Here is a 27,253-nt window from a genome sequence, read left to right as displayed (position 1 = left end):
TGGCTTCGAGAGTACCGGATCGTTGGAACGGCCCTGGCTGTGCGAATAGAAAATTAAGAACAACGGTGTGCAGAGAGAAAATCCAAATATCATGAATGACGTAAACGAAGACAATCACGGAATAATTAAACATTTTAAAGTACACGGAATACGAAAGAATTCAGGATAAGATATTAAAATGGGATAGAGAGCAACTTGCCACGAGGTTACTCAAGGCGAGATGTTAAATAATAATATTTTGTACAATAGTGTGAGCACACGTAGAGAAAATTCGGAATGATTTACGTCGATACACTTTGACTGTATTTACTTCAACCACACTGACGCGCCAGGCCTCGACGATCGACGGAAAATAAGTGAATATAATAAAGGCGGAGCACTTCAACGGAGCATCGAAGCGCCAGACCTTGACGATCGACGCATCGTACTTCAACAGATTGGAGCGAATGCCGCCAATCCGTCGATTTAGAGCTGGGGCAAAAGAAAGGGAGAGCTATAACGCGGCGGATTGGCGGAATTCACTCCAATCTGTTGAAGTACGATGCGTCGATTATTATTCACCTATTTTATGTCATTGACAGAAATAGCATCAACTCGGAAGTTGACGTAATTTATTCCAAAGCACTTGACGTGGAACACTTCAAATTTTCTCTCTATGTGAAGTCAGCTCTTTCGATCGTGATATCCGTGCGTAAAGTGCTACTTTTTTACACGCTGTATCGAAATAATTTTACTTTTTGTACTCGTATCGAAATGACCTGACTTTACGCACGGTGTGCCCAAAGCATTGTACATAGCATTCTGCGCACGGGAATCACGGTCAAAGAAAAATAACTTTCGATACGCGTGTGTAAGTTTTTACGCACTTGTATCGAAAACGAACCGAAGGGCGAGTGCATCCCTGTCACACAAGTTATAGGAATTTTTGCGTTTGACACGCGTGTCGAGTTGTATTTTTTGTTAGGCTTGTATAACGAAGTGTTTCCTCTTGCGCGCCAACCGCAGACGCCGAAAACAGTCTGTCGCAAACACGTGCGAGATATTTCGTACATCGCTGACGGAGTAGGAGTGAAAAGTGCGCGTGCGCACGTTTTTTCCGCACCACCAGCAGTGCGAAAAGAATATCCTCGCACGGTGTGAGCGAACGGCTACTTTCGATACTCGTGAATGGTGCGCAAAAGAAGACTATCCGTGTATGGCTAGCCAAAAGAAATTACTCCAGTGCTACAACTTCTGTTTTTTTTTTTGCTAAAACTGACGCCTTGCAACTCTTGATTTTTTGTGGTCTTCTTAAGCGAATAGGCTCAGAAGAGAATAAAATTGAAAATGGTTAGGGTTGTGGCCAGATTGGGATGGCTTGTGTATAACCATACGCATGTTTGAGGACGAGTTGATTAGATTTTGAAAATTCTGAATTATAAAATTAGAATTAATCTTCTTTTTTTCAGCCGCTGCACAGCACAACCATCAGGAAGGGGGTGTAAAGTCAGCCCACTGCAACAGTGAGCCTCGTCTGTCGGAGAACGATGTCAGTCCAGGTCTCAGGAGGCGCAACAGTCGTCGCGGTCAAAGCATGCACCATGCCCACCATAGAAAGAGCGCTGCTTTCCTTGACGTGCCTGATACACCGGCGCAACAACCCCAACGCGAGGAAGGCGAAGATGAGGATAGCTACAGATTGCGCAGTTTTAGCCTTACCAGCAAGGGTGAGTCTTTTATTTTGTTACCGGTCGTCTCGGCTCTTTTCAGAATTAGATCATTTCTTCGAGGGGAAAGTTCAAACTCCCAAGCTTTTGAAGATCAAGGTCAAAGAGCCTCCACGAAAATTGCCCGTTTTGGGATCCGCGCGAATTTTTACGACAAGGACCAAATGATACCTTATGATAACCTAACACTGTTTTAACATCCCCTGAAGCAGGGTGTGGCTTTACTGAATTATTGTAGGGGTATACGGGTATTTTTGACATCGAATGGAAATTCAGCGTAAAAAAATTACACACGAATGTGATGATCGTCCTTTCAAATCTAATTAGTTTTTTTTTTCAGTCTTTAGTCTCGTGAATATTTTCATGGGACATTAGTTTGACTGAACTGTAGAACCGATACGAGTTTGAGGTTATTGCGCACCTGTAGTACGATTAATGAACTTTCAAATAGTGAGAAGCAGAATACTTCATGAACATGATAAACGTTTTTCAGGAGTCATCAACAGAGGCGACTCGTTCAGAAGGAGGCGTTCACGTTCGAATTCCTTGGTTCCTGCCGAGCAAGAAACTGTGCAAGCGAAAGCTCCATCATCGACGGAAATCGTCTCGTATACTGTTGCTATTCTGGGTACTCAAGGCGTTGGAAAAACCGCCCTGATCAGCCAATTTATGACTAGCGAGTGCATCAACGCCTACGATCGTCAAAAAGGTTGGCTCATAAAGGTTCTAAGGTTGAAGGTTGCAGGTTCCGGCTATCCGGAAATACATTTACATTACACGCAGAAATGAAGAAATGGCACGGACTTACGAAATCACGATAATAAAATAGTAGAATTCATGCCATTTCGTTATTTCTTCGTCGAATGAAAATGTGTTGGGAGTATTTTTGTTCAAAATTGCATATAGAATGGAGCTGTTAAGCCCTTTCTCGTGTTTGATATACGAGGATTTCGATATGACAACGTCGAAATCGACTAGAGCACCCCCTTATAAAAATCATTTTTTTATGATTCTCGGAAGTGAGAAGCAATATTTGAAAACACTTTTTATATATTCGAACAAAAACATTTTTTGTCGTTACACTAAATAATTTATTTACCCTTTAGGTCAAGAAAAACAATGTTATAAACTATTTCTACACAAAAAAAAAGGACATCGTCATATTAAAAACAATACTCGCACATTTTCTTTCGTGACTCGTATCATTTATCGGAATTTACTTAAAAATTTTAATCCAGGGACGGCGTCAAAAATTTGTTGCAATAGCCAGAATTATTGCGAAACGTTTAAATGTCAAGCCTATGCATGAATAAATTTTTTTTGACAGTACGTTATGTGCACAAGTTCAAGTAAAACTTTCCAGAATCAATTCACAAGGCGGAGAAATAGTTTCCAAATGTCTTGTGACAAAATTAACGGACCCTAATGAAATTAAGCTAACTCGCAGGGACGATTAGAACTGAGCCAATCCGGCAAGAATGTTAGAACCAATGTAAACTAACTCGCTAAAACGGTTAGAACTGATTGTGAGCCAACTCGCCGAGAAGCCGACTGATTATTCACGAAACAGACTGTACCGATTAGAAACACTGGGTGCACATTAAAGTTCCGAACTCCAAAAGTCCCGAATACCCTAGCGTCCCAAAAATACATTGTGGTGCCCGCGCATTGTCCCGAATGACAAAAGTCACGACCGCTCGGCGTCCCAAATGGCAAAAGTCACGAATCAGTATTTACCGAGACAAAGCAAACCCGAAGGAGCCTATTCTAGTTACAATAAAATAGCCGATGTAGGAAAGTCCAAATAACGCGTGATGTCTTCGTTGTATTATTTTTATTGAGAGAATGTTTCAGTGATTAGATGACGTAAGCGATATTTCCTGATTTCAGACGATAGTATTTTTGGATCTAGAAGGTAAACCATTTAGAACTAATGAAGACAAGGAGCAAAGCTATACGTAACCTAGTTAATCGTCAACTTGAGGTCGACAACGAAGTGGTCGGTAACACTCCACGATCAGGATCAAGGGACTGCTGTAGAAGCGAAGGAGATCCGTATTGGCTTCATCGATATTGACCCGCATCCAGAAACCTTAATTTATTCGGTGGTCGGTGAAGGTTCAGTCAGGTGGAAAAGTTTTCAAGCTTTGGCACATCGACAATACGACATGCCTTATCCACTGGCTCCCACTGTCACAATTTTTGACACAGCAACTTATTAGCATTTTAAATGAAAAAAATTATAAATTAGCTAACCAGATGTCTGAGCAACAAGGTGAGCAGAGACATTACACGCTGACATTGATGTATACACTTTTCTCTCGTTACATCTCCTCCATTGCGCTCATAATCAGTGGAAGCATTCAACTTAATTACACCGTGCGTTCCGTCGAGTTGGCTTAGTTATAATCGTCTTGGTGAATTAGCTAAGTTCTAACATTCCTGCGAAATTGGCTCAGTTCTAACAGATCCGATGAGTTAGCTTAGTTCCAACCGACCCGGTGAGTTAGCACAGTTTCGTTAAGTACCCCTCGAAACGATTCCTTATTCGAAACTGTTATGGGAGGAAACCGCGGTAGAGATCACAGATTAATCGAAGGGAACGGAAAAAATTGTTTTAAAATATTCTTTTGACAGTTAAAATACGTCACACACTGACAAAATCAATAAGCCTGCCGCTGAAACGATTGATCCAGCGTTTCGGTTGTTTCACGACTCACAGCACGCAGAAAAGCTGACCGCTGGCTATTTCACCCACGATAAAATCGTTGATTGAACTTTGAATACTGAGTACTTGAGGTAGTTGGAGGTTATTGCGTTGACGCTGATTGATTATTTAATACTTCCATTAAGAAACGAGAGTGTAAAGATTTATTGCCTTATGCTAACCGTCGTGTTACAAACAGTGACTTGGTTTGTCAGCAGTGCCAACTTCTTTAAGATTACTGTAACTATAGCAGATTTATGCGCTACCGGCGCATGGTTACAAATATGATAAATGACACCGTAAAAACTCAGTGATATAAAATGGCGTCACCATAAACTTTTCGATTCAGCGCGGAGACGACAAGAGTAACCTTTGCTTGTTAAACTTTTTAATTGGCTGTCGGGTTTCTACAAAAAACCTTTGTACCACTCCAAAAGTTGTTACAAATATATATAATTTTTGTTTAGTATCTTTAATTAGGTATAATGTTCCTTTATGTAGTCAGGAGGTTGCTTTAATTTTGTGTTTAACGCAAAACTCATGGATTGGGTCTTCGAAAGATCCTTGGCCAGAAGAAATTTTCGTCGCAGGTTCAAACGGAAAGCAATAGAATAGATTTTGGACTAACACGAATAGACAACACCAATCTATAGCAAAAAATATCAGGGACACCACATTTTGTATTACTTAGAACTAGAACGGCTTCCATTGAAACCTTACCACTAATGAACGAGTGGTTTGGCCAAAAAGCTTTTCGTTAGTAGTAAGGATCGTTTGAGTAACGATAGCAAAAATTCAGAAAATCTCGTAGAGATGTTTACCAAACTTCTTTCATGATCCATTATCTGAATACGTATACGACATATATTAAAGGCATATTTCAGTGGCAGAAAGTTGTATTCCAAATTTCGTTGAATTTCTCAAGAAATTACCGAGTAAGCGTCCGCGATATTGAAACCGTAAGTTCCAATAAGTTTCATCAGACCTTTGTCTCGATATGAAAAATTTACTCTCAAAATTTAATCCCAATCTCAGTAAAATCGGTTCAACGTCTGGAATCCTGCCAACAAAAATCTGACGCGTTCGCATGCACACTGTGACGCAAATTTTTGCTGCACTTGGCCAAACCGGAGAAGCTGCCAAGTACTTACCTCGTTCACAATAATTCAGTAACCTGCGATGATAGCTGAAATATTATAAATGATATCAAGATTTTTTTCGGCGCCTGGCGTGGTAAACACACGCCTAACAATCTGCATCGTCCCTAATCGAAAAGCAATTAAAAAAAAATTCATACATTTTGTACACTATCGATAAGAAAAAATGGAACAGAAGAGTGTGAACGTAAGATAAATGATGATCAAATTTGGGACTGAATTCGCTACTCGCGAGTCAACCACAAAACGCCAGATTTCGAAAAAAAGAAATTTATCGGCAACAAAAAGTACGCTTGAAAATCTACTGAGGTCTCTAGCTCGCGGAATAAAACAACCTAAACTAGTCGGTCTTACCTAATTGCGCTAATCGCTATGAGCGAACAAAAGCCAGATTAAATACAAGCACTAAACGGGATTTTGGTGATGAAGCTTCCAACTTAACTACGCAAGTCGCTACAATAAAATGAAAACAAGAAAAGGAAGAACAATAAGATTAGTCGAAAGCGCTCTTTGCGACCGTGCTTGCGACTACCTCCGTCGTAGCAGCTAGAACTTAATCGTCACCGAAAGCGCTAATCGTTATCTTAAGCCGAAACTAATTCACTACCAGCGCTGATCGTAGCGTAGAAAAACTGCTGTGATAATCGCGCTAACCGCAGTAAAGAACACAGAAAACGGTCTTCAATTCTATCCGACTAGAAATGTCGTGACAAAATCTTAAGGTAACCTATCTCCAACTCAACTTAAAATAATCGTGACGCATCCGGAACCTTTATATTTATCGAAAGTTCTAAACTGGTTTAATGCTTCGCCGAACGCTCGCACGAAAAAAAAATTTAATGTATTTAGATTTTACATCTGTCGTGGTGAGTATATGGAGAGCATTTTTTTGGAGTCAAATCTACACCAATTGTGGTAGATCTGCGTGTAAAGCATATTGTAACTTTTACTACTGGCTTTGTAACTATTATTATCGGATTTGTAAATCTTGCCACTCGGGAGATGTAAGATCTACAATATTTTTCAATGATACCCAACCTGTACTTTAAAGGTGACACTTGAAAAAGACGCTAACGTGATTCAACCCCGTCCCACAGAATTTGGCTGATCACAACTAACGAAGAAATTGATTCTGCTCGAAGCCGTGACTCGATTCCACAATTTTCAATAAAACGAAACTGACTCTACGTTGTATCGCGAAACTCAGGTCACGGCCACCAAGCACAGAGATCGGTAAACGAGTTTCGAGAACTCTTCGACACGCAAAATCCAGAATGGTTAAGCCGTTTGCCGGCATGCCGTTACTCTACGTCTCTGGAAATTCGATTGTAGGAAATTAAATCAGCGCTCACCGCTCCGCAGTCATATATACCGGAAACTCCCGGGTTCCCTCGTATTTCGTCATAGGGATCTGACCTTTCTCGCCTCCCGCAAGCGAAATTCTGTCGTGACTTCCTCCAATTGAAAAAGTGCGCAGTGCTCGAAACCATCGCCAGGACAAGAGTATCGAACTTCGCTAAGTAGAGTCGTGCAGTGACTCACTCAAAGTGAACTGAAGTTAAAGCAATTAAAATTATTTCCTTTTCTCCCAAAATTTATTACGTGTCATCTGAATCAACAAGCAAAATTTAGCCCCAAAACTTTTATTGGTAAATTTTCCTATTCCATCTATGAATTTCATTCTTGAGCCAAAGCTCGTGGCAAAATTACGTCCGCTTCGGCTCTTTTTGAGACGATTTCAAAATTTCTATCTCTATCTTTAGTTACATATATATATATATGTTTTAGAAAAAAAATAATACGTGTTAGCTCATCTTAATTTTAGAAACGTCACTAATTATTGTCTGAAAGGTTTTACTGCTGCACGTGTGCTAAACTGATGCACGTAGGTACGATGATATAATGTGAATACGACATTGATTGTAATGGTGTAAATATGCATTAACTGAATATCAATCCAAAATTGGCAATAGAGGTAGAAATTAAATTATAATAAAAGAGAGACAATTTAATATACTGGAACCTTGCGCACCGAAGACATAACAATCTATTCTTGTGAGCGGTAAGCAAAATCCTTATGAAATTCTACCTGTACGTCAGGATTTTAATATTTTTGCCTGCGTCACGAACCTTATTTCTACAGGCTTAAATATCGGCGAAAATGACTTTCCAAATTATTCTTTTTTTTTTTCAAATAACCCTTAACTGTGGATTACTGAAAAGTATCACAGTGGATAATGTGAAAATAATTGTACTTTGAATTGATTATCGGAAAACTTCGGGATAATGTACATTTAATTCTATGTGTTACAGACATACCAAGTGAACAATCCGTCTTCATAATGCTGAACGGTGAAGAGAGCGAATTGAGATTTTTAAACATCACAAACCCGAAGGTACAGTCCTCATCGTTTCACTACAATTTCTAGTTTGAAAATTATTCGCTGTTCTCATGAAAATTTTGAATATCGCAGTTGATTTTCAATTTGATTGTTATCAAATAGTATACATAAAATTTTTATTTTAGTATTTCTGCTGCTTCATGGACGTGAATAGCAGCAAATTACCAACGCTTGCACACTGCTCCATTTCTATTGATTAAATTGTACTAATGCATAGAAGAAATTAGCCTAACACTTATCGTTTGAACATTTGCATTTTTATTTATTAGCAGAATAAAGAAAATTTCTTGCGAAAAATCTGAAAAAATATTCAAAAATCTGATGTGGCATATGAGAATGTTTCAGCGACCATCCGTAGTAAAATGACTCTCGCTTCTAGTTTTTTAACGTTTTTGTTCGGACAAAGATTGAAAACAGTATGAAGGAAAAATATCCGCTCTCCTTTCTGACGCACAATTTTTCAGAATATTTTCAGATTTTTAAATCGTGTCGATCAGTAACATGATATTGAAAGTTGTAGAACATTCAAAGAGTGTCAAAAGAATCTTAAAACAACGAGTGTCTTTCAAAGTGAGAACAATCATATCCAAAATCACGGGCCAAATCCGAGAGGTCAAGGTTCAGACCCAGGTCGAAATGGCATGGGCTGCCTCATATATACACATACGTTCCTTCAGAATACTGGGTGTTCGTGCTGCTCGTCACGATAACCGTTAATTATTCTGGTTCAGTTATACTACTCAAGTATCGAATATAATATCAAGCGTAACTCTAAATTACATGTGTACCGTACGACAATTTTTACACAAGTTTTTGTGAAATAAAATCAATAGTCAATTGCTAATTATTGACACAATCAAGTGGTAACTTGTCGGATCGCAATTTCCATCGCAACTTTTATTCCCTACGCTTCGGCCATATGCGTGGGAACAAAAAATATTTCGACAGTAATCGTACAAGGTACAACGAGCTTTTTGAAAAGCGCCTTTTCGAAGTTATTTGAAAAAAAAAGAAATCCAGGCGCATGCGGAACATAATTCGCGTAGGAACCAGGTGAAAACCACTTGTTTTGTAGTTACTTATTACAAATTTCACTGATGTGAAAATTGCTCAATTTTCAAATAAAAAAATTTGCCAAATTCGTCGGGAATGCTTACTTTTAGCACGGACGGTACTTAGGACGGTCGGGACGACGAACCGGCAAACCCAGCGACGACGGCTTGCCTCGTCGACGCACGAAGTTACGCACATTATTTCGCGCGTCGGTGAACCCAACTAGTGTTTTAGCGGCGAGGCGAACGACCAGTGGCAGCACCGACCGGTTGCCCGCGTGTAACACTTAAGGGGATGCTACAGTCAGTCTTTACCGACGGAGTAAAATGCCACTGTTTTTTAATATTATCGACGCCTAAGCAGCAACGACGTGAAAATCCCGTAGTCCGTTAAATTCTACGTACAATGCCGAATAAAAACATCCCGAAACTTTTTAGCTTCGTGCGAGAATAAAACCACGAAATGTATTCCAGCGATCGTGGATTTTATCCACCATTCCTGACACACACTTTCGTCTTTAACTTCACTTCAGTTGTAACAGCCAACTGATTAACTTCTAATCCATCCTCCGTCAAGTACGCTTCTAATCGATCTTTTATCAAGTCGGTCTACTTTTATTCCAACATTCAACTAAATAAATTCTACTTCTTTGTTAACGTCATTGTACTGCACTGTTCGGAAATTGAGCAGTTTACGCACGTTCCACAGACTTTGACAATCGAATTCTCCAAGCAAAGGTTGGAAGAAAGTGTTTTTTCCGTTCGCCTTTGGCTCGTACTGTCAACTTTGCTACCCGAATTTGTGCCAACGCAACACACGCCTTTGCGGCTCACGCGTAAGCTGCACCCTCATCGGAAATCATCCGTTTTCCGCACTTGTAACACAATGTACCATTTAATAATCGATCCGATTTACCTAACTATTCGTAAACGTCTCATAATTGAAAAATTTTCTGCATGATATCGATAACATGAACGAGTACAATCAATTTTCACTTAACTTTTGAATCCAACATGCACTGTTAATAAAAAATTTTGAGGAGTTACGGCATTCGCTGAAGATTATTATTTTCGTATCGCTGTTCCAACAATACCTATTTATTTAATTCTACCATTTTTCAGGCGGAGTTGGATAAGATATCACAACCTGGCGCCTTCGTCGTGATGTATTCAGTTATTGACAAGGCGTCTTTCCAACGAGCTGAAGAATACTTGGCATACTTACACGATCAGGATCTCCTTCGAGGAAGGCCAGCCATCTTGGTTGGTAACAAGATTGACTTAGCTCGGTCAAGAGCAGTGTCGTCGCAAGGTGATTTAATTTTTAGAATATCTGGATTTTTAAACTTTGTCGAAAACCTCACACCTCTTGCATTCAAGATGTTGTTATACTCGCGTAAATCACTATTACTGCAGATTTTTTAAATACTCCTGATCAGAGTAGTTAATCGAAATTTTTTTTTATCATATTCATAACGAAAAAATTTGAGACTCCCTCTGCCAAGACTTTGCAGGGTTGCAGGATGAGTGAAAATCTTCGACATGTTATTTTTCATACCGACATCCTATCCTCAACGTGAAGTAAACCATGAAAATAAAACACCTTTCATTGTTTGACCTTCCACGTGCATTCAAACGGAAGTCATCCGATGATATTTTGCCGTGATAAAGTTCTCCTCAGAGTTTTTGTGGTCGTTAATTCCGAATCCAAAGTCCAAATTTGGAAATACAGAGTGTTGCACCTGAACTGACAAATCGACGTGATAAAAGGTAATTAAAATTAATGAAAAATTTTACCATAGTGTTTTCAAGCTCTCTAGTCTGGAATTTGAAATTGGATTTATTGCATTCAAAATGGTAGATCAACTTTATCGAAATTAGATGGCATCCGAATTGGCTATGAACGAGTCAATTCATCATTTGAAGTCCATTTGAAGTCATTATAAATTTTGGAATTCGGAAATCGATTTCGAGTTTAGCGACACCATAAAACTCTTAGGATCACTTTGTCATGTTAAAATATCAACAAATGATTGCTGTTTCGGCCTGCATAAAACGCCGAGAGTCATCAAATTTTATTATTATTTTCCTCAACCGTACTCAATTTTTGACTCTTCTTTAGCCTGCTGTAGGTTTTCTGTAATTCTGAGGCTGCTAGATTGAAAGTTCTCTCGTAATTCTCGGATGTAATCACCATAAGTGTACATTGGTGCTGGATCTTATTCTTAGCGACGTTGATAGTTCAAATCGCTATCCGTATACCAGCTCGAATGGTGTAAATCTCGTCGCAGTATGCTGCGTCTTGTTATATGTAAGCATGGCATAGGGTAATCATTCGTCCCAGTTGCTGTGTTCCTCGTCTACGTAACGTTTTATACATTCCACTGATGTTCCATGTAACGCCCCAGAGCTCCTTTGGATTCGGGTCGATGAGTCATCGACTGGATCTTGTCAATCATCTACGGTTTACAAATATTTTCGAGACCGTTACACAGAAATTTCGTACCTTGATCAGTGGGTATTTCTTGCGGTATTCCACGTTCGTACACAATCCTGGTTACGAAATGTTTTAGTACAGTGTTAACTTCTTGGTTTGAAACAGAAATTGCCATGCTGTACTTACAATTAGTTAAATAGTCTTGGAACCTGTTTTCTTATTCGGCTTCCGTTCGTCGTGTTACGGTATTTAATGCACATTTCTCGAAAGGTTGATTCAAAATATAAGTTCCGAAAATTGTACGTTTCCGTCTTCCTGATAAGTTAGTTGTTTTGCGAATTATCGCATCTCGATATTTGCTCTTTGACACACTTTTGATTCTTCCGTTCGTTCGGTTTGCTCCTTGATGAGCTCGTATGGATGTGTCGAAGCACTCGTAGATTACCTATCTCGTTCGTCTCCCGAGTATTCATATTGCGAATTAATAGAGACAGTTTTTTCTTTTCGCTGATTTCACCTCAGTATCTGTATTAGTATTTGGCTTCTTTGCCATGTACTCGATCACTTTGCGCGATTATTGTGAAGATCACGAATCAATGATACGGAAAATAAATGACAACCAGCAGTCAAATTTTTCAACTGAACCGCCAATATGTTCATAACATTGCAACACCCTTCCTCCAATGATGCGTTGCGAATAGGCAGCTATTTACTGAAGAATTTTATTTTTCAAACACTTGACGAGGTCTTCCAACACCAGAGCTCGACTTGGCTAGTCAATCGGATTGTAACTACAAAATGTACCCAAATTTCCGACACCCCCTATCATACGTTATGATTCAGCTGTTATTTGTTCACGAATTTTATTTCGAATTTTATTGAAAAATCAGCGAAGGCTCACGACGCCAAAACTTCATTTATGCAAATTGTTGAGCTTGAAATACAATCTTCGGGAGGCACATAAATCCCGTCAAACAATATTTTTTGCCCCGGGGCTCCAGCACTCTATTCGTCCGTAGGCTAGCTCCAATCGCCGCCGACTTTGGCTGCTAGCTTCAGCGTCATGACTTGTATCGAACATGTGAAAGCAATTGCTTGATTTATTATTAACACTACTGTCGCTTTCGAAATTTTTTTGAGGACAGAAGGGAGCAGGGAGAGAGCATAGAGAAAAAAAAATGATTTTCCCGCCACGTACCTTGCTCGTTGAATCGTGTTTCAATACCGCTGTACAAAACAGCAAGGTCTGACATGACGACGCATACATGCCGAGAAGTTGTGCTTGCAATTTTTCATGATGATTTCACGATGAAAAGCGGCGATAAGTTTTTCGTGTATTTTTAATATAAGATAATTTTGGTACTGAGCGGCTCCCTTTACATTTCAAATGGTTTGTTGCGAATTTCATTACTTTTATAAGAACACAATAAAAATACCGTTGTACAGTACTCTGTATAAATTCAGATGGTCCGTTCAACCATACCCCTGTAACTGTCGAAGGTGGATCCCACTGATATTCAAATGAAAATGGTAAGCAATGAATTTTCATTACTCTCAAGATTTAAGTCTCAAAATTAACACCTCGAAACCTGGTCGGCTGTTTAATTAATATTTCACGATACAGTGCCTGCGAAACGTGATTTTAAGATGTTACATTTGCTGCCATTAATCGTAAGATAGTTCGTAGTTCGAGTTGTCACTTGGAGCGACTTGTCTTTATTTTTACATGTGTCCAGTACGCAGACTACTGTTCGGGGTATCGATCTTGAGATTTGTAGTACAAAGTATATGCAAAGTCGCAGGTTTGGCATGACAAAAGGCGGTGGCCCTTAAGGTCAGCACTTTGTATAAGCGCTTCCGCATGTCACGCTCCGGCACAAATGTACGTATAGTTGGCGTAGAAGCCAAGTAGTCAGTAGTGATGAAGCTGTTAAATAAAGAGGTACGGGGCTTTATTAATGTACCCCCGATTCCTTTTCCCCACATATAACAAGATACATCACTTCCAAGTAATGAAATTGATTCATCCCCTATTTTTTAATACAGTATCAGCAGGGTTCATTTCAATTAAGATTCGTACCATGATCGGCCGATAACATTGGACGCGAGCACAATTTCCTGGTTCTTCGCGGGCATTAGTGTTACACTTATCGCATATATTTCCCAACGTATACAAACCAAAATTGAATAAATTGGGTGCCATGTACCAAAGTGCCAAGGTATTGGTAACAACAAACGAAAAACAAATAACTCAGGCTTTGACCGAAATGAAGAGTAACAAATTTAACCTCGAAACTTATCACGGATGACAAAGAAAGAGGGAGAACGTGAGGTCAACGATGTAAAAATTACTTCAGAAATCCAAAGGAATTATTTTTTAGTTTAACGTTGAATGTTACTGACATTTTTCATACGAGAATATACAAACAAATACTTATGAGTACATCACGAAGATAAATTGACGGTCATTTTCAATCACGCAGAGATCAACCGTGTACCATATTTTTTTTTTTTACGAATGCAAATTCTTCTTCTATTGCCTATGTTGAGTTTCACATAACTATAATATATTTACTGCCAACTGACAAGCTCAAGAAAAAATCTGTCTCATACGATTTGAAGGGGATCGAATGATAAATAAAATGTCATTTTATTTGATAAAATCAAACGAACAATATCAATTTTCTGATGGAAATTGATAAAATGACACGCATTCTCTGACGTTAGTAATAACATAATGTTTATTTTACTACACTTTCTAACTACATTTCGTCAAATTTTCAGTCCAAAACATTGTCCACCTAACGAAAGACTTCGGTAGTCGAATTCTCGTCAAAGTCGCGATAAAACCTAAAAACCTCTAAACAACAGCAATGTTTCACACAACGCACTTCATTTTTCCAGATGGCAAGTGTATGGCCTGTACTTATCGTGCAAAGTTCATCGAGGTGTCCGTCGGCATCAACCACAATGTGGACGAACTCTTAGTAGGGATTCTGAATCAAATTCGATTGAAGTGGATACACGCCAGTTCCGAAAACCGTGGTGGAGGCGGAAGCGATGGAAGCGGCCATTGGTACAAGTCAAGAGGAGTGGTCAGAGCGAGCATGAAGGCGCGCCAGATGTTTACCTGGTTGTTTGGTAAAGAGGACAGCAAGTTCAAGAATTGTGAAAATCTTCACGTCTTGTAATCGTAAGATTGGCTGGACGACGCGAGGCTAACCGCAGCGAGTTATGATCGAGAAAAAAAAACGTATAATACGTGTTTCCGTCGTATGGAATGGAAGGCAATAGTATATTGTGTGACAAGGGATCGCCAAATTTTGGCCCGAGTTACACGCGTTAGTTTTTATAACAAGCGAATGAAAAATGTTGGAGCTTTGCGTGGTAGTCTTCGACTACTTTAGTCCTGCTAAACCGCTACGCAAAGCCCCACTTTTCACGCACGTGCGATAAGAACGAAATTTACGCACGCAAGTCCTTTGCTGTGATACAGGGACTTATGAGTAAAAAATTTAACCGAGATTCTGGTGACGGTTACAGGATGGATTTTTTTTGATCTTGGAGCCGTATTTGCAACTTACAAGTATCGTAAGCCAAAAAACGGAAAGCTAGCGAAAGAAATTTTCTGATAGAATATTGAGGATGCAAATACAAGCGCGTGACCTAATTTCTTTACGGAATAGTCCCATGAGAAATCGTGAGATAGCTACAAAGCTAACTTGTTTCACTAGCACTAGCACTTGATATCAAATTTTTTTATGCGGATGCTAGCATGATCTAACGGTCAAGCAAAAGCAGCAATGTATGGCGCATTTCGTACCAAATCAACTCTCACAATTAGAAACTTTTATTAATCCTATACTCCTAGATTTATGAACTTTGTTTTCGGGAAATAACGATTGACTCGCAATCATTTGAACCTACTAAAAGGCTCACTGCTTCCTTGATTATTGAAAATTTCTACAAGATATCGGTACCTTAAAATGTAAGGATTCGTTTCTTCGTTTAATATGTATAACAATATTATCTTGATCTTATCAATAATTTTTCACCGAATGGTTCTCGGTTCGTTATAAGTACGAGAAGTACATATCAACGGGAGAGCATATCTGAGTTTGATCGTGTCATCAAATTAAAAAATGAATCTCTAGTTTATAATAAGTGTGCCTCAAAAATTTGGATTATCGATCAATCTTCCTGCTAGCAAAGTCCCCAAGAAGGTGATCGAGGTATAAGTTAAGTTTGGTACGAAGAAGCATGGTATTGGGTACAAAAAGGTTAGTTTTCCTATTTTTGAATTTATCGCTTTTGAAGCAAAAATCGATCTGATACGTTCAGAATATAGAAATAACGATAGAATTGTCTTTGTTAATTACCTGGAGAATGCTTGTGGCGATACCAACAAACAAAATAAGGTTAACCAACTACCGACCTCAGTAGCATCGCTCTAACGAGTCAGTCTACGGAATGGGAGGACTTGAGTTTAAATCCCCAGCGTGTTGGAAAGGATCTGAGTGGCAGATCGCAAAAATTGTAAGGCACAGTTCAGACGCCAAATCGGAAAACTGAGGTTTAAACTCGATCCGGCTCCACCTGGGCAAGGTTTTCCGCAGTTTTCCTCACTCCCTGTACTAATGAGATAGTTTCTATCGAACATATAAGACGGCTGCAGACGCATAATGATGGTTACTAAACCCCATCCCTCTCTCGTCTTGCACAAGCCAATCGCTTATACGGGGACGCGTCCGAAAGAATATGGCGAGTTTGGTTGTAGTTATTATTAATATTATTGATGTTGTTACTATTATTATTATTATTGTCATTCTTACTATCATTATTCTTGTTTGTATTATTAGTACGATGATTATTATAAACCTTATTATTCTTAATCTTACTCTTATTATTCGTCTTCTTTTTCTTGGTATTTTCAGTCTTATTACTATTATTACCACTATTATTGTTAACTATACGTTAGAATGGTAGGTGAACGGACAGTGAGGTTTTAGAATGAAAATTTTCACTTATTTTCCTTAAATGCCGTTAGAGGCGATATTTACAAAGTTTATCATGGGTCGTTGTGAACACAGCGCTGCGATGTCGTCAATGTTTAATAACGAACTGACGTACAAACAAGTGAAATTTGATTTGATATTTACATTGGAAACACATGTCAACGCATCTTGTTTCCTTAATCGATAGCACAAAGTAGCCTATATAACCAGAGGAGACACTTGTGGCCAAATCTTTAATGTATTTGATTCAGACCCGCCATGTTCTGAGGGCATTTCAATGGAACGAAAATTTAAATGGATATCGCAATCACTGTGTATTAGCCACCATATGCTCAAGGCATTTTCGCACACGCACAAAACACATGCGCAAAATGGTTGGAATCAATACGACTTCCGAGTGTCTCCTCTGGTTGTCCGTACTCCGTGCCGATAGTTCTATCTATTTTTCGGCCAAACGTGTACAAGAATATTCTGAAATTCCACTGCCTAGGACCCACAATGAATACGAAACACAGTTTCAAATATCTCTAAGAAATGAACAATTCTAACATTAATGAAGGACATATAACCATCTCATTTAAATGTTTTGTCTTTCTTTTACGAATGTTTTCACTCAAGTTACACTTAAGTCGGTGGCTCATAGATGAAACCAACTTACAAACAAAAAGAAATCCCCACTCCACACTGAGAAAAATACGGCTATGCCAACCAGATTTCTGGTTCTTGAAACCATAGTAGAGTCTTTGGATACCACAGTGGAACGTTAAAGTACCCGATGTACTCGGCTAACGCAAACGAGACGGTTTAGCTGCAGAAGCTCAATAATTTGCATTGTCGGACTGAAGTCGCTGCCTGTTACTTATCGCGCAAAGATCCAAAAAGTTTGCTTGGTTTAGCTATATAATATGTGTGATTTCCACACCATGCATATAGCTTCCACAGCTATGCCGAGACAGTTAACGTACCTGTCAAAAAGCCTTTCTCTCTTAAATGGGGAGCATCTTTCTGGGTAGTTTTATTTGTCGTTAGAGTAAACACACGTAAGCGACTGAACGGAGTGGCTATCACAGCAATATGTAATCGCAATGATACAATACTTATATTTGCAGTAAGTGATACGCGTACAACTATCATTACTTCTATTACACAAGCCACTTCGTTTTTCAGTGTAGAAAGTCATTAAAGAACTGAAAGTTTCATTTGATGCAGCTATTTTTACATTTGATCGTGCAAATTACTTTCAAATCTTTGGTTTGCCAATATACGAAAGCTCAATATTATGTGATTTCGGATGCAGGATTTGGAGAAAAAGGCGTTGGGCTGTCTTAGTTTCCAACAGATATTCTATTAAACATATACTGACAATATTCCGCCAGTGGTTCTTGAACAAAATTTAGGTTCTGCTCTGAATACCTTGAATATTGTTTATAACCGTTTGCAGTTGACAATCGAAAGAGAGTCAAACAACAGAATTAGTTTCCTCGACACATTTGTAATCAAAAATAAAAACCTTATTATAACTGACTGGTATCAAAAACGTAATATTCCATGCCAAAAACTTGGATTTAATTTTAAAGCTGCTGCCGGATAACAATAATCCTTCACATTAAACCGAAATTACTGTAATGCTTACGGATCGACCTTTTTGCGTAATAAACCTAATAAGGAATCAGGTTTCATGATCGAGAATACTGCAAGATTTGCAAGGATAAGTGCGTTTGTTTTTCCGTACGTGAAAAGGCAATCAGAATCAATCGGATTTAATTCAAATAGATTTGTGAAAAGTACGCTCAAGAAAACAAACAATTTACCTTCCCTGTTTGTGCTTCCTAAAAATAAGGAAACACAAGAGAAATGTTCAAACAAATTTCTTCGAATCCCAAGCGATTACTACAACAAATGCGACGCGGGCCAAACAAGTAGGTTACTATGGACTAAAATTCATAAACATAAGAGGAATCTTTTTTGTGATAAAGATAAACAAACTGCCCTAAAGACGCACAAAGTAGATCATAATCATACTTTTAATTACACTGATGCAATAAGATTCAACCGGGAGAAAGATTACGATTAGAAATTGTGTTACGTAGTTGAGGACAAAAATTCTGTAAATCTTGGTGATTTATATCGCAATTAATTGAAAAATAGAAAGGTTAATTATTTTCAAAATTGTTCGACTTTTCACAGGTGTGATTTTTCCTTAAAATTAGTTTTCCCTCTCGTTTTGCTTTTGTCTAGACTTAGACTTACTACTTTATGTATCAGTACCACGACAGCGATGGCAGCCATGCTTTGATAAGTAGGTTGACGATTGGATTTCCCTTCTTCGCTACCTATTTATGTCTCTCTCTCTCTCTCTCTTTCTTTGGATCTTTTTCAGGCATTTTTACGTGTAACTTGTTATGCTGATGCTTTTCAATTCAAAAATTCAACTAGTACAGGCTACGATGAGGGCAAAAAAAGAGAAAGGTAAACAAGTGGGAAAACTCTACTCCTAACGTAATAAGTTTCTTCTCTCTGAATGTTTTTTAAATTATGAGAGTGGAGAGGGTAAGAAATTGGCTCGATGCAATCCTTAGCTTTTATCTATGCATTTTCTATCTTGAATTCACGATAAGTACCTACTTATTCATTCATTTGGTGTTTTATTGCGTTCACCCTAACTCACCCACGCACTGACAGAACCAAAATGGCGGTAATTGCAAGTAATGAACTTATCCGCTCCCGGCGTTCCTCAGTTTACGGAACTCGTTTCGGAGAGAGATCGGTAGTTGAGTGCCGTTGTAGCGGGAACGGTTATGACGAGTTGCCGATGGATGTAGCCAGGATTTTAGTCCGACGGGAAAGTTGCGACCGTCAATGGTAGATGAAGCGATATGCTTGATCTGACGCAACTAGCAGTCTAATATTTAGGCAATGAATTAGACCAAAGGTGACGTGGAATACAGACCCATCCCTGCCGGACCTTGATATTGTTCGTTCTAAAGTCAGCTGGTTCCCATACAGAGTTAGCCAACACCTACAATGCAGCTACGACTTGGTTCTATCTTGGCGATCGAGAGTCGACTTCCGATTCTGAGCCAATGACAATCCAATTAACCTGCCTGTACTAACCCAGGCACGGCATCGAGTGCTGGTCCAACTTTGTCAACCAATGCTGGGTTGATACTTGAACCGTCGTTTCTCCGGATATCGTATCGACCCTTGACTCGACATCGGAACCAAGCCTGGGCGGAAGTTAATCCCACAATCAACCCAGTTCATGCTTCGAGTATCGGTTCATCCATGTCAACCGTTACTCGAGAGATGCTCGAACTGTTATTCTCCAGGACTCGATCCCGTGCCGTCGATTACACATTAAGTCGAAAGCTAGGCTGTTGCAAGTGCCAGAGTCCACCCAGATGTGGGACTGAGCGACGATTTTCTTATGCCAATTCGCTGTACGTATATCTCATATATGAATGCAGGATTCATAGTGCCTTGCAAACAACACACTAACATTTTTCATTACCGAAAACGTCCACCGACGAACACCAGGTCACTTATTCAAGCTTATTTTCACTCAGTATCGAATTCGCAGGTATCTAATCACCTCTTTTAAGTTCCGATTACCCAACTATGTATAGCATTAATATAATCTGTTGCTTGAATTTTGAAAACCAATGCTAAAATCATCGAGATTACGTGTGTTCTGATTGTACGTGGCTGACGTGAGGCTTGTCAGCTCTGTTAGCTTTAGTCACCACATGCGACATAAGCCAATAAAGTGTTTCATCTCTTTTTAACCAATCGTATCATTGGGAACTTTCATTATATTTATACGTATCTGTTGAACTTTCGAAATTATTAATTATAAATATTTCTGTAGATAAATTAGTCGTTGCTACTGACATCGAAACAAAGTATCAAGGAAGCTCTTTATAATGCAAACTGAGACGTAAAAGACTTCTATCTTTGACTCTTTCCGCGTAGTTGTTCACCAGCGTTACAGATTGCTGCAACGTGGCTTAACCGATGCAGATCGTCTCTAAATATTTAAACTTTTAGCAAAAACAAAGGGAACAATGTACAAGTGCTCGGGTTAGCATGGCTATTGTCTGCAAACGGAAATGTCTCGTTTACTCATAGTAAATATCCTGGCACTGACTCTGCTACTTAGGCGCGTCCAATAATGTAGATTGGAATAAATGCATACGAATTTTCATGTTGGTGAAATTTATAATGGTCATTTAATATATCATGTCATTTTAAACAATTTTCTAGCGTTTATAAATATGAACACATTTTCGCAAATTATACGTCTGTTGTAACATTATACCTAAATTTTGGTGAACCCGGGCCAAACGCTTCACGGATTCAATTGAACTGGCGTTGACTGAAGATAAAAAAAAGACGTTCAGCCCTTGGATGATATTTCCTCCGGCTGGGTGTGTCCCTCTGGGTTTTCAGGGTGATTCTATTGTTCTGCGCCCACCGACCGGTCTTATGGGATCTAAATGTAAATCGAGTCGGCACTACGGAAAGTCACAATTTCCCCTCCCGTCTTCGCCCCTCGGCCATTCACCTCCCCTAGTCAGCGGACCAAAGTCAATAAGTTTAACAGTCTTTATATATCTTCAGCTGAGTTTTGTGCTCTGGCAGCCAAAGGAGGTGGACATTTTTATGTTTGCTTCGTTATTCGGATCTAACACAATAAATTCAAATGTCGTGCTGAAAGTTCAGCTGTTATCGCGATTCATACGTACAAAGAATCGCAGGCTACATCAATCGAGACTCGTGATGTTTTTGAAGCTCTAGATCAATCGAATAAATGTATCGTGGATAGTGTCAATAGTATAAAGCAATCTCGACGTAGGCGAGATAAAAAATATAAAAATTTGGAAAATGCAGTGAAAGTGATCAGTGCCAGAACGAATGATACCGAAAAATCTCACGAAACGTTGAAATTATTGCTACTTAAGGTGCCAGTCATGATACGACAGACAAAAATTTGGTAACGAGACCCCGAAATCGCAAAGTAGGCTGAAATCAATATCCCAGCAGTGTTTATTTCTACTGTGTTCCGTACAGAAAAACAAATAGGTCGGAGGCCCAAGTCAATAAAACTGATTGCCCTTAGGCTGAGAAAACCTTTTCTAACAAACTGGAAGATCTCGAAAATCTTAATTACACGATCACAAATGATATTTATAAAAACGAAAGGGATGTTGTTGAAAGATTGTTAAGAATGAGGTATATGTCTACTCAAAAAGAATGATTAAAAAATTCAGACATCACGATCAACGAAAGCGTACTAAATGGAACTACTTCACAGACGTTGAAATTTGTAAAATTTTCCGACGAAAGGAGATATTGGCATGACAACAAACGTGCCGTAAAAATAGTATTTTCCTTCGGTACTTTTCATCACTTTGCAAACCAATTGAGTTACTGGAAGTACCATCACGTATGATCCAATTTTTTTACCGTCACAATTCTTTTCTTTTCACACAATGGTTCCTTCATGTTTCATGGAATTGTTTCTTATTTCGTTATTTTATCCGTTTCATATAAATTTGTATAAAATTTTTTACGAACGTTGAATGTACTGTGTCGAAGTCATTTGAGTTTTGTGAATTTTTGTCGCCGGAACCATACGAACAAAGAAATCTGGATATGGCAATTTTTCATCCTCATCATTTGAATGTGGAATCATGCGAATATCATAGTTTTTCATCCAACTGTTTCCGAGATCAGCACGGGAGTTTGTCAGAAGAAACTGATAGACCGCGACAGAACGACGTTTTCCTAGAAACCTATTTTTCGGATAGCGGAGGCCCGAAACGTAAAGATTCATTGAAATTGAAAAACGTCACTTACGACCGAAACCAATACTTTTCTTATATGACCACAAGTGATGAATTTTACATCATTAGAAAATACCGGTGAGAAGTAAATGAAAAATGAAAGATTCTTCATTCTCACAACCTGATACCAAAAATGACCAAAATATATGTGTATACACATCGCACATCTAGAACCACAAGGCAAAACAGAGTATAGCAATCAACGCATTAGCTAGATAATTCAAGTAAGGAAATGTTTCAAGATGACTCCGAGTCATCGACTCAATACAGAGACGATCTACAGAAAACAAAGCAATCAAAAATTTTATACCGAAATGTATTAGGAATGAATAATTTTATGAATATTAAACATTCAGTAGTCAATGTAGACGTTCCATGCTTAGCGGAAACATGGCATCGGAAAAATTACTATCGCTAATGCAGCTGGCCGAATAAAATTTGATAAATTCGTATGCTATTCATTGTCAGATGAAGACAAACGGAAGGGTAAAAGACGGCATAACAATGGCGGTGCATAAAGGAGTTTACAAATATGCGACTATCGCATGCGCGGTGGATACGTTAGCAGTAACGATTGCAAGTTTTAACTCGGAATTTATTTCAATTCTAACGTACCTTGACCTCCTATAGAGTTTAGTATAGTTGTAAGAAAACTGAGGAAATGATCACATAATATTTATAATCTATATCAGGATATTCCGATTATAAGATGTGGCGTTTTTAACTCACAAATTGGGGTATTAAATAGTTCGACCGCAGAACTATGCGACCATTTTTCACACGCTTATCCTGCACGATCATCACTCGACTTGGTGGTGAATCATCGCGGTATTAAATCTTGTAGAATGTTTTGAGGAAAGCGGCATTGTTATCTTGATTGGAAGATATCCGTGTGATTCTCCGAGTCATACTTATTACGGAGCAGGAGGCTTCGATAAGATAGATCTTATAGCTTGTCCCGACAAGCATTTGAATTTAATTACTCAATATAAACGTTCTCGAGGTTGTTAATAATTCTGATCATACGCCTGTTAGAATTAGATCATAACCCTCAATTCGAACACTATAGTTATAAAACCAGTGAAAGAACACAGGTTGAATTCAAATGAGACAAGAATTCAGAAGACGATTATACATTTAATATGCAATGTTCAAAGTCAGTAGTGTGGTTTTCAGGTATATCAGATCGGCTAAATGATGACTTGATTAATTCTATCAAAGAATAATCCACTACAGTAGGCTTGAATAAATCGCTAAACCGATATTTTATTATTCACTAAAAAAAATCGATGGTATGGCGCAGAATGTGAAAAAGCTAAACGTAAGTTCAAATTACAACTGAGAAGATGTGAAAAAAAAAACTTCTATCGAAATGAGCACTTTGGAATACAAGGAAGCAACAGACTTACAAAAATCTGTTATCTTTAAATGAAACAATTGTGATTTGGAAATGAAGAACTAGTTGCTGGATTCCAGAAGCTCGGAGTAACTTTGGAATACGATTATTGGATAAAGAAAAAAAAAGTACAATCCAAATTCAATTAAAGCGAAAAAGTGGCATGACTATTTGAAGAAAATTTACTAAAACAGAAAAGCTTTTAATACTGACATGTTAGATGTGAGACACCCATTATTGGATTCCTCCATATCTCAAGACGAAATTATTTGTAGTTTAAGTCTGTGTAAAAATCGTAAATCTCTAGGGGCCAACGGTATGAATGATGAGTTTTTTAAGTACCTTCGGACCAATCTGTTCAATCAAATAAGGCAAGAGGGAAAGGTTCCTTCAATGTGGTTCACAATATATGCGTCTATTTTGTATGGAAAAAAGAGATTCAGATGACCCGTCAAACTGTAGCTGAATTTCGCTAGTAAATTTAATCGCAAATATCTTCACTCAAATCTCATACGAACGACTGTCAAATCGCTCTATGATCAAGCTAATTTTCGTAATAATGAAACTGTACTGATATTTTTTTACTCAATTCTCTAACCCAAATACAGCTTATCGCTTGTTAATGAAACGGAAATAATTTCCTTTGTATCATTTCATACCTACAGATTTTCTACATACGTTTGAGTCCATCAAGTATTTTTAACTATGGGTGAAACTTTTCAGCATGAATTTAAACTCGTCGTTCATCAGAATTTGTAAAAATGTCTACGATAATACCGAAATTCCAGTCTGTAGAACTCAATGTAAGTATGAACATGTTGACGTTACAGAAAAAGTTACACTACAGGGAGAAACAACGATTCCGAAACGTTCGTAAGGAAAAACGAAGCTAAAGTAATATCTTTGAATCGCAGACACAAAATCCTCTTTCTTACGTCTGCAGATGAGCGATTACTATTTAGAAAATCCCCTCTATCTCAATTCAAATCGATGAAAGAAATCTAAGATTTCAATCTTTCATGAAGGCGGATTAAGTAACAAATACCGATATAACTTTACATGTGCAGACAAGCAACTGCGAATAGTAAAGAAATTTTGCTATCCCAGCAGAAATTTTTCTAGCTCATCATCGGATTTATTTTATGGGACTTGCAACAAAGCGAAACACTCAGTGTAAATAGCGACAAGATCAATAATTCATATTTTACATTGCGTTCAAACGGATTATTCGCAAACAAAGGATAAATTATTTAATGCTTCAGCAGTCAGTGTACTATTTTATAATATAGAAAATTGCGGGATGTGTTATCTGTTGGAAATAAATGTATTTTAAACATTTTCCTATAAGCATGTATTCAATCTTCCTAAATATTGATCAAATTATACCGTCAGAATAGAAGTAGGTACACCTCCGCTATCTTCTGAAATAATTATGATAACTTTTAATTAGATTATTGAAATCAAAAATATGCCGAAGAACGATATCCCAAAATATGTTTGAATAAACTAATTCATCGTTCACTGAATAGACACACACAAATTAAATGTACAGCTGGATCTTACAAATCAATATTTTATGTAAAGAACCTAGTGTGAATAAAACTTTTGTCATCAACGACAACTTTATGTAATTAAGTGACGAGCTCATTAGCGGACACTAAAATAAAATGGCAGGGGAGCAAAAAATGATGTTATGAACCTTTAGAATAATATAAACAATTTGAGAAGTTAATGATAAATAATAAAATTATGAAACCCAACTCGAAATCAATATGTAACGCTTGCTGTATGCCAGACCAAGAGAAATACAATTTAATAGCCGTATCTAAACTTTATTCCGAACTAAGATATTCAATGTATGGTACAAATTTTATCATCCTTACGGACATAGTTTAATCCGGATTCTGTTAGTGGAGCGAATAAGCTGTGTACATTTCTTAAAAGGGCATCCGTAATATTTTGCGAGAATTGAAATGAATAATCGCGTACAATACTAAAAATACATTAAATAAAAAAATATATATATACATATAACGTATAAATTGAAGTAAAATAAAAACAAATAACATAAGATAGAACTCTATATGTATGTATATATATATATATATATATATATGGGGTGGCTGTAAACATTTTTGTAAATCATTTTGTAAATTATGTTGTGCCACATCAGCGAAACTTATTTGTACCGGAATTTACCCATAACAAATTAAATAAATGATTATAATATTATACATCTTCAGTCAACGAGACTGGGGCTCATACCCAAGACCTTTCGCTTTCCAGGCAACTGCTATGATCACTGATCGTGAGCTACTCATTGTCAGATTGCTGCCGAAACACTTTGCAAACCGCTACAATATTGCGAGTGCCACATTTCACTGCACATTTACAATATCCAATCTCAAACGATACGATAGAAAATACAGTTTGCGTTGAGTCGGATGACACTGTTGATTCTTTGTCGCGATGTTGGTGGTATCCAATTGGATCATGCTCGGTGAGCATTGCCTTCAACGTGCCTTACGCCCAATGGTATTGCTAATTTAAATTTCTCCACAGACCTACGGTAAACTTGAAAACTGAGTAAAGAGAAAAGAAGGCACCGAAAACCGGATTGACCAATGGGAAAATGGGAAATGCATATCGTCAGAGAAGCAGGTACGAAAAATTTTATCTGGGTTGTTCGGTAGCGTGTTCTCGCGTAATAAGCACGAAGGAACTGCTTGTTATTGAAAATTGTAATAGAGTCAGCGTTGAAAACTTTTTAATTGAATGGATACGATGCTGAAAGAACGCGCGTTTCAGCAGTTAAATACATTATTAATGTCGTCAGATTATCAGGATGACAACTTAATACTGTCTGGTGCTCTGTTGCAAAGTGAACGTTTTTTGCGTGCTTCTCGCGTGTGAATCTGGAGAAGGCATCTCGCGCTTTCGTATCTTAATTTTCTTCCAAGAATTATTATTGATGTCTACTTACAATTACGCGCTCGACGTCAGATATCATTATATAAACGAAATGACGAATCAATTTAAAAATTAATGCAATATACATCGTATGAATTCCTTTCGATGCAACAAAGATTTTTCATTCAAGACGAATATGACGACAGTAAGGGACACCTAGCGAGGTCTCATTCGCAATCGATTGTAGACGGTACAAGAACGGCTGATAATATCGAAGAAGATAACTCGAACGAAGAAATGTTGGCAATCTTGGATGCTGGAAGAGAACTGACTATGAATCGAGCACCAACCATTGCCAAAAGTATTTCTGACTTGCTTTCACGTGCTGTCAATAAATGAGAATATTTTATTCCTGATTCAGGTATAATTTTTGAAGTGAAAGGAGCATGATATTCAAAGTTCATTGCAAGCACGGAAGTTATTGTGAATCAGTCGTATTGTTACAAAGGGTGAAATCACCCGTCTTACCCCCCTTTTAATGATGTAGTAGTCATCACAGATGGAAGACGTTTATAAACCTCTTATGTCTTTAAAAAGAATAAGGTCATAAATAAGGTATTTTCAT

At 38.1% G+C, this 27,253-nt stretch overlaps 1 protein-coding gene across 4 annotated transcripts in view; it reads left to right on the top strand.

Annotated features, from left to right (window-relative positions):
- The window catches only part of LOC124180182 (GTP-binding protein RAD), a 49,659-nt gene extending 23,873 nt beyond the window's left edge, over positions 1–25,786 (top strand). For 3 of the 4 annotated variants that reach the window (XM_046565343.1, XM_046565341.1, XM_046565342.1), the window contains exons 3-7: positions 1,449–1,706; positions 2,200–2,415; positions 7,884–7,966; positions 10,147–10,336; positions 14,366–25,786. In XM_046565343.1, the coding sequence (XP_046421299.1) occupies positions 1,449–1,706; positions 2,200–2,415; positions 7,884–7,966; positions 10,147–10,336; positions 14,366–14,652 (1,034 nt within the window). In that variant the 3' untranslated portion in view covers positions 14,653–25,786. Of the gene's footprint in view, positions 1–1,448; positions 1,707–2,199; positions 2,416–7,883; positions 7,967–10,146; positions 10,337–12,925; positions 12,992–14,365 lie in introns of all 4 variants that reach the window. The other variant, XM_046565345.1, reaches the window with a different exon arrangement.
- The last annotated feature ends 1,467 nt before the right edge of the window (positions 25,787–27,253 follow it).

The sequence above is a fragment of the Neodiprion fabricii genome, chromosome 4, assembly GCF_021155785.1.
Source record: "Neodiprion fabricii isolate iyNeoFabr1 chromosome 4, iyNeoFabr1.1, whole genome shotgun sequence".
NCBI lineage: Eukaryota > Metazoa > Arthropoda > Insecta > Hymenoptera > Diprionidae > Neodiprion > Neodiprion fabricii.
This window is presented reverse-complemented; position numbering and strand designations above follow the sequence as displayed.